The sequence below is a fragment of the Camelina sativa genome, chromosome 11, assembly GCF_000633955.1.
Source record: "Camelina sativa cultivar DH55 chromosome 11, Cs, whole genome shotgun sequence".
Classification (NCBI taxonomy): Eukaryota; Viridiplantae; Streptophyta; class Magnoliopsida; order Brassicales; family Brassicaceae; genus Camelina; species Camelina sativa.
The window spans coordinates 5866691-5875527 of record NC_025695.1 but is presented as its reverse complement, the minus strand read 5'-3'; the positions used below and the strand labels follow the sequence as shown (position 1 = coordinate 5875527).

The 8837-nt window shown below is 34.0% G+C and overlaps 1 protein-coding gene across 1 annotated transcript; it reads right to left on the bottom strand.

Annotated features, from left to right (window-relative positions):
- On the bottom strand, positions 10-3316 carry LOC104721856. Its single transcript, XM_010439924.2, has 11 exons — positions 2836-3316; positions 1965-2423; positions 1780-1878; positions 1599-1699; positions 1450-1521; positions 1265-1355; positions 996-1088; positions 802-864; positions 601-723; positions 455-493; positions 10-354 (listed from the first exon to the last, which is right to left on the bottom strand). Exons 2-11 carry the CDS (start codon positions 2352-2354, stop codon positions 211-213), a joined length of 1215 nt encoding a protein of 404 aa, XP_010438226.1. The 5' UTR covers positions 2355-2423; positions 2836-3316; the 3' UTR covers positions 10-210.

The window sequence follows — 8837 nt, the reverse complement described above, 5'->3', positions numbered from 1 at the left end:
AAAAAAAAAAAAAAAACAGAGTGATGAAGAATAAAACCAACGTCTCCTTCCAATCAAATGAATCATATTATGAGAAGAGATCTCATACCTCCTAAAGTTTCTAGACTTGTAGTGTTACAGCTTCAAAGGCAATTTGGATTCATGTGGGTGGGGAATCGAACATTGGTCAAAGAATGTGAGTGTGTGTATTTGAAGAAAATAACCTTTTAATCACAAATTCCAAGTGACCGATCTTGTGTAATTTGAGAAGAGATCCAAGAGCTTATCGAGTGTATCCGGGTGAAATTTTCTTCCAAACAAGTAGCAGGGTCTTTTGATTCCGTTCCATATACAAGGCATCCATATTTCTTCACCCTATATTAGCCAAATGAAAGGGTGTTTGTTTTGTATAAAATTAATGGAAAAATATCAGAGGTGAATATATGATAGAAAAACTGGTTTTATAAGAGCGTACCATCCCAACACTTGTGACATGTACAACTGTGTCAGCAGACTGCAGATGTAAAAAAACCAGAATTTAAAACTAGTCTTATTCTTAATCAAAGCTATGGAAGAAACTGATGCATAGTGGGTAGTGTTTAGTTATATTTATTAGCATACCGTGAGGTTGGTTAGTAACTCGTGTGTGATATCCTCAGGCATATATGTTTTGGGATGCCACTTTCTTTCAGACCAATCAACTTGTGTTACAGTCCAGTTAGAAATGCCAGTGGGATCGAGCATCTGCAACCGAAATATATAAGAGATGAAGAGAAAAAAAGGAGATTTTATTTCAATTTTGAGTTGGAAATGAGTTCTTACATGAAAGAATGTTGGCAGATAGTGTTCATCAGCTATGCAGTTCTTGTTGTTCTCTATACCTGGCTGAAGAAAACAAAATGTAGGCCTTGTTATTAAAGAATGGTTTAGTTTCCATAGATGTTCATGTTCCGCCTTTGTAAGAAAGAAAACTGCATAGTAGTAACAGCTATTTTAGGGGTTATGCTGATACTCACCCCGCAGTAATCTCGGAATTTAGAGTAGTAAAGACTGTCTGCCATAGTCGCTTCATGGTGAACCACTGCATGAAGTAATTTGGGGGTCAAAATCTAAATTTCGATTAATAAATATGAATGCCGGACTTGACAGACATTTGTTGGTCTGTTACTAGTCCCTAAAGGATCTACCAGCACTGAAACAGAACCAATTCTTTATATGCCTAAGCGTTTGTTTATTCAATGCATCAGGTTGAGAACTGTTACTAGATGAATGAAAAATTGTTTACCTGTGCACCCTTTCGAAAATACTTCTTTGGAATTTCAGGCAACATGTGATTCATATGCCTGCCTGATCCATGTTGACCTGGATCGTCAAAGCTGAAGAGGTCGAAGGTAATCATGTTTGTAAGAGTTAAAAGAAGTTTGGGAAAGAAGAGTGAATTTGTCAATCTGATGAAAACATGACTTTTACCAGTCAACATAGCTGACATTGCTGTACATGAGGTAATTGTACATGTATTCAAAACTTCGAAGTGGTATACAACTGCAAAACAAGAAACACTCAAAAAGTGTTAGGCAAATTCAGAGTGATCATCAATGAGAAGGGAAGCAAGAAATCACCTATCAGAGAGCAAAACAAATTGCTGGTTTGAAGGGTCTCTAAGAGCATTAGCTAACAACCGTCTCTCTGCATCAACCATGGATATTCTCCCCCACACCACCTGCAGATGGAAAAACACACATAAATTTTGTCATGTTAATGAATCTAGAAGAAAGATATGCATAAGAAAGGGAGACAAACCTCATCACTACGAATTTCGCGGTTGACAAAGTAACTACTGTAGTGAACTGGCCTTTCTTTTGATGCATGGATATAAACAGAGAACTTCCCTTCATGTCCCTGTGAAGAGGTACAAAATTCTAAAACCATCAGCCTAAAACATACTGTAGCTCTATAAGAAGGTCTATTCAAATGTGACTAGCTACCTGGAAAAATCTGTCCCATAACCTCTCAAAAGGCAATGTACCAGGAGTTAAGAACATGAAGGCAATTTTAGAATTCTTTCTAATAACAGGAGGTGAGCTCAAAATCTCTGTAATGACAACACGAGCTGCAATCTCATCATCCGAATACTCCCTCAGAGAAGGTGGAAGCCAATCAGCTAAAGCTTTACATCCTCTTGACGAAATCATATAATTACAAGCACGTTTACTGTGATGAGGATACATGTAAGCGACGATAAAGAACATGCTGATCAGCGATAACACCATAATGATCCATACTCGTCTTCTCCCAGGAGGAGCACGGTATCTAGCTCCAGGCAATGACGCCATATCAGTTAAGTTCCCTACACTCCACCTTTTAACTGCCTTCATCTCATCAAAAAAACCTTTTTTAATTACAGATAAGCTAGCTTCTGATCTAAGGAGATGATTCAAAAAAACCTGGAAAAGAGATACACACAGAAATAGAAACAAGGAATGAAATATTCAATTAGAAGAAAGACATAAAAGAATCAAAGATTAGTCCAACCACCCAAAAACCACAGGGGGAAAAGTCAAACCAGCAAACTTAAAAGCTAATTCGAAAAACACTGTTTACACGCAATTTATTCGAGTCAAACGAAGTGCTTCACCAGATCAATGCTTTCGATTTTTTCCCGGAAAATAAAAAACAAAAACAAAAAAAACGAAATCGAGACCTCATCAGAGTTGCGTTCAATTTTGAAATTGTGAGTCATATTCGGAAACACATTACGATCTCTTGCCAAACCAATCGAATCCGCCAAAAAAAAAAAAAATCGAAATCAAAATCAAAATGTATCAACGAGAGAAAACAATGTGAAGGAAGAAGAACCTGAAAAAATTTACAAAGGGGAAGCAGATCCAAGAGTATGTATATATCCGAAATACGAATCGTCGTCGTCGTCTCCGGTCAAAGATTTCTCCCGAGACAACTCTGTAGAGCTATTCGTATTTACACGTTTTGTCTTTTTTTTTTGCGTATAAATGTATTCGTATGTTTCCTTCTATTATGATGACAGTTTCAGAAATTTTTCCTCTATCGGACTCGTTTCGTTATTTTTCTTTCTTTCTTCAATTTTCTCTGATCTCTGTGTTATTTCTCTTTATCTCTCTCTCTCTCTCTGGCGAGCGGTTGTGAAAGAGCTTCAGAGAAGATGGATGAAGAAGACGAAGATGAATTTGGGTTCGAAACAGAGGGAAGCAAATTTTTTTTTTTTTTTTTTTTTTTTTAATTTTTTTCGGAGGAAGAGAGCAGAGAAGAGATTATTATTATTTTAATAAATTTTTAGATTGGCGGAGAAAATATTTGTATGAAAACCATATGATTATGAATGACGTGTAATTTTGTTATTGGCCAGATGAGATGAGAGAGAGTGTGTCTTTTTGAGTTTTTTTTCCCATAATTTTTGGACCATTGTAGCCCGCTAGCTTAATTACAAAGGTTAAGTACTAATTACAACTGGCCAGCGTATTAACTAAATTCTTATATTCGTAGGAAATGAAACTCGATTCTTCATGTGATGATGTTTTCTATAAATGGACTTACTTCCTGTCACTGTACTAAAGTTACTTTACTACCATGAACGGTTTAACCAAAATAAACTTGTAGGAATATATTATTAAATGTGCTATAATCTTTATATTAATTTTGTTTATTCACCATAATTTGCATCTACCACTTGCATCGCACGTTTTACAAACTTTCTCATCCCATGCAATGTCCTGGCTTCCTTTGGATTTATTTGGTTTGGACCTTAACAATAAAAAAAAATATTTATATATGGTCCGTTGAATTTTATACCAGATTTGTAAAGTCGATTTTGCCCTTGGTTACTCTTGTTTAATAGTACTGTACTTATTATTGTTTATATCAAAAGTTTAACGAAGTCATTAAGTCGTTGGCCAGCCAATCTAGTTTGTCTTATGATTCTTTGATTTGATCTGTGATCTTAAAACTAATACTACTAGTTAATCTTAAAATTATTCTTAGGTCATAGATATATCATATATGCAAGTATATATATAATCAATCATTCATATTATCATATATGTTGACACTTTCGAAATTTTCTATAAAGACTTGTTTGTTTGAAAATCAGTTCTGACTTTTTTGCATTTAGATCGACCCAATTTGATTATCCTTTTACATATATTTGAAGACCATATATATATAAATCATCCACTTAGGATCAATATTATGTGTGTTATTATTTTAATATCAATAGTTTGGAGGAACCTTCTTCCGCCAGACCGATTCAAGGGTATCCTCCAATTCTATACAGTGTATGTATACAAATAATAGTATATGAAAAATATTGAGCAACTTGACATAAACGTCATGTGATATCTTAGCCAGACATGCATGATTTTTATTCTATTGTCCAAACAAATGATCAACGTTGTCTGAGTCCATGCATGCACCTCAGTTCCTTTTAATTAAGTATATTTTCCTTCTTGCTGAGTGCTGACAGTTGATTTTTTTTTTTTCATTTGCTCGAACAGACTTTAATTCGATTATAATCGCCCGCTTGCTAGAACAATTTCAAGAAAAACTCAGAGTGTTGTTACTAATTTTTTTATATATATAATCTTTCTCTTGATTAAAACTTAAAAGTAAAGAATGGTTCATTTGTATATACATATTTACCAAGATATGTTCGTTATAGCTGTCAAAATTGGTTGTCCACGTCCATTTTGATCCATCTCCAATTTGATTTTGGACAAATAGTTGACTGGTCCATTAACGACCATGCCCACTAATGACTATATTTTTATGGGCTGTCCATTGGACAATATATAACATATTTTGTAAAATAAGAAAAAAAACACAAATATTAAAAAACATATTTGTGTTTTAATTTTTCCCCAAATCGATTTTGACCTAGGTTTTTAAGTATTATAGGCTGCCCAATGTCCATATTGTCCGTCCAGTTTTTTCCGTGGGCAAAAGTGGACCAAGACCATTTAGATCCGCTCCAAATATGGGCTTTTGCATGACCGGTCTATAATGAATTGAACATGGGCGGACCATGGACAACCCGCCCATTTTGACAGCTCTAATGTTCGTTATTGACGAACGACAAATTGATACCTTTTTGTTTCCGATTGAGTTATAACCAAACGACTTTGAAATTTTATACTTCTGTGCCAACTTAATTTTGTAAATTATTTGTGTTTTCACATTTTAAAACTCATTAGTAGCTAATAATTTACAATAGTTCATATAGTAATTAGCTTAAATGTTTGAGCTAATTTTATATTTAACTAGTTTATGTGTTACTCCAGTTTATACATAAAGAGTTTTTTCATAATCTTTGACTAATAGTGGAGAATATAAGGAAACTTTATCCCAAAAGTATATAGAATAGACTTAAATAACATAGCATAACTATCCTATTCACTGTGACAGTCAAATAGTATCTTATAAGAGTACAAGTCAAATGATTTTGTTCAAAATTATAATGATAAATAACTATATTTCTAAAACTTGATCCCCCATAATTCTATAAATGATAAATCTCTCTTCGGCAGTCTCCCAGGTTTTCAAGTCTCTCAACAATATTCACTACTTGCTAAAAGTTTATTTTAAGAGAAGAAAAATGACCAAGACAACTTCTTCAGTTTTTCTCCCTATCATCTTCCTTCTTATGTTTGTCTTAGGTATACATTTATCTTAAAGTTCATTTATTAAAAAAAAAAATACTTACGTTTCAGCGTAACTCAATTGCATATGCCCCAAATGTTATTATAGTTCATTCTGATATATGTTAACATTATTTACGCATTTAACTTTATGGTTTTTTTCATATGTGTGTACTATACATTATATATATATGCTTCGTTTCGGCTCTATTCATTGGCATAGATGATAGATCATAAGATTTCTTGTACAATGAATTGATTTCTTCTAGGGAGTAGTATATTTTTATGTTATCTAATACAAAAACGGTTTTGTTGGATGTAGTTGAGCAAAACATGGGTGCTAATAGATGCATGGCAGTTCTTGGCTCGTGTGGTGTTATTAGAGACTGTAGTGGAGCATGCAAGTCTAAATTTGGACCAAATGCGCATGGCTTTTGTGACCGCGATGGTGGTGCTGGAACATGTATTTGCTATTATCCTTGTTTGACTGATAACCCCCATATGTAATAGATACATATACAGTACTGTAAAATCATATAATATTTTCAAATACAAAAATAGGAACACAATATCAATGTCAAAACCGTGCTATGGTCTTTCGTAATAAAACTCTATATAAGAGAAGAATTCGGGCTGTGTCCGCATACAAGATTAGTAATGGACAAATTTAGAGGATAACTAGTTTTTATATTATTGGGATAGACAATGTCTGATCTTATACCAATCTCTATTACAGTATATGGGATGCATGAGTTACTCGAGTCAAACTCCGGTTAAAAAAACTATAAAGATGATCACTTGACTAAAGTAATTTTTTCTAAATTTACAAGATAGCTATCTATTTATTGTTTACATCATTTATCTTAGTTATAGTATTTTATGTTAGCAGACCAACTATAACCAATCATTCAACTATATATCATCAATCTAATCATTTATATAGTAGTTCAGTTATAGATTATAGAATTATGAAGTGACAAATTTTTCTATTCTCTCTGATTTCAGATTTATCAATCATGTTCAAAGTATTGTATTCTAATTATAATTCTCATGCTTCCACTATTTTCTATTCTCTCTAGATTTCCATATCTACTAATTTTGAACTAAACACTCGATGAATAATAATACCTTCAGATAATTCATATTCATAATAAGAAGAAAATTTATAATTAGAGAAAAGATATAAAAAAATCCAAACCTAAAATTCAAATATTACAAGTTTCGAAATAGTTTTTTAGTTACTAATATATATTTTGTGCTTTTTTGTATTCTAATAATTATAGTGCTTCCACTTTTTTTTACTATTGATTTTAATATCATCTATAATATTTCATATATCTCCATTTTATATTTGAATTTTTTTGTCATTTTCAGATTTAAAAGTTAAGGTTACTAATGACTAATGAGTGAGAATTTTATTATTTTACACTTTTTTTTGAAAGAAATTAAAAATATAGAAAAATTCTTTTAGAAACACATGTTTCCATATATAAATAAGTATATTCTGGCTTGAGTAGTATTTAATTCACTAAATATTTTTTTCTTATAATTAATAAGTTTAGATAACAAGGATAAAAATAAAATATAATTCTTAAAACTACAGTGAAAATATAAACGACATTTTTGTGAAACAAAGAAAATATTAGTTTTATATTTTTAGTATTTTCATACTTTTTTTTTTTCTTGTCTGATTTGTTTCACAAAAGATCAAATGAAAAAGATGGTTTCATTTCGCTCTGTAGGCGATTTTCAGGGCGATTTCCGATTTTCTAATCGCCCACCTCCTTCCCAATATGGAGTATCTTTCCGACAACCAAATTCGGTTTCTGTTCTTGTGTTGACGGTTTTTGTTCCTGTTACAGCTATCTGTTAACAGTTTTTGTTCCCTAATTTTCTCGTTTGATAACCGTCTCCAGAAACCGCCATGAACAAACAAGTATTTAATGGTTGCTCTGCTGTGTCGGAATCACTCATCAGTTTGGTTCTCTCAAAAATCCTTCACTCCTACAAAGAGAGACATGAGTGACAACATCCGAAAGAATCTCCAAAATTTGGATTTGGGAATCAATGATGACCCAATTCCATTACCACCGGAATTATGTGGCCACACTACAAACATAAACCGGTTCTCTCTAATCGTCTCCGTTCTTAACCCGAGGAAGCAGAATCTAAGGGCGATTTTGAGTCAAATGCCCAAAGTCTGGGGCTTTGCTGAACAATGTCGGGGTCCTATTCTAGGCAATGGGAAAGTGCTGTTTATTTTCAAATTTGAGGAAACCCTTAACTTGGTGCTCCGCCGTGGTCCTTGGGCTTTCAACGAATGGATGGTGTCGGTCCACCGCTGGTATCCCTATATTACAGAGGGCAAAATGCAATTCATTCCCTTCTGGATCCAGGTTCGTGGTATTCCTGTTCAATATCTAACAACTGCCATGGTAAACTATATTGGAACAAAAGTTGGACCAGTGGAAGACATTGATTTTAATGAGAATGCTAACTTTGTTAAATTTGTGAGAATCTGTGTTAACTTGAACTATGATCTTCCACTCCGGTTTCAAAGAAACTTTCAATTTGCTGGTGGAGAGAATACAATTCTTAAGTTCCGTTATGAACGTCTTAAGAATTTTTGTTCAAAATGTGGTGCCATGACACATGATGTGAAGGAGTGTCCACTCGGCTTTGATGATGCTCTCAATAATGATCCCCCTTTTGACTTCCCTCCAGGAGATGATGATGCCGGAGACCATGACCAGGATCAATATTTCCCACATCCTGACCAATTTCCGGATTCTCCAAATGCTGATACAACCAATCTCCACATGATTGCTCCGGAGGGTTACATTCCTGGCCTACAAACCGTGACACAGAATAAGGAGTTTATAATAACTGAGTCTGATGATTCTTCTTCTCCTAGTGTATTTGAGGATACAGAACTCACTGCAGAACGTCGTCGCTATTTACTGATGAAGTTTAGCAAGGGTAAGTTTCACTCATCTGATAATCAACAGTCCACTTTCCCCTCACCTGAATATCCCTTATGCAACACAAGGAAGCGTAAGACTGACGACATGGAACTTTACTACCAACGATGGGAGGCTAACGAGGATTTGATGGTCCTGAGTCAAATAAAAAAGCGAACTAAGGCGGAGTCGGAGGCATCATGTAGTGGCAACAGGTTGGACGGAGCCGCGG

Coding starts and splice junctions, on each gene's coding strand:
- LOC104721856 (XM_010439924.2), bottom strand. CDS start 2,354: ATGAAGGCAGTTAAAAGGTGGAGTGTAGGGAACTTAACTGATATGGCG. Junction 865..995: donor AATTCCGAGATTACTGCGGG/GTGAGTATCAGC, acceptor TGTTTTCTTCAG/CCAGGTATAGAGAACAACAA. Junction 355..454: donor ATGTCACAAGTGTTGGGATG/GTACGCTCTTAT, acceptor TGGCTAATATAG/GGTGAAGAAATATGGATGCC.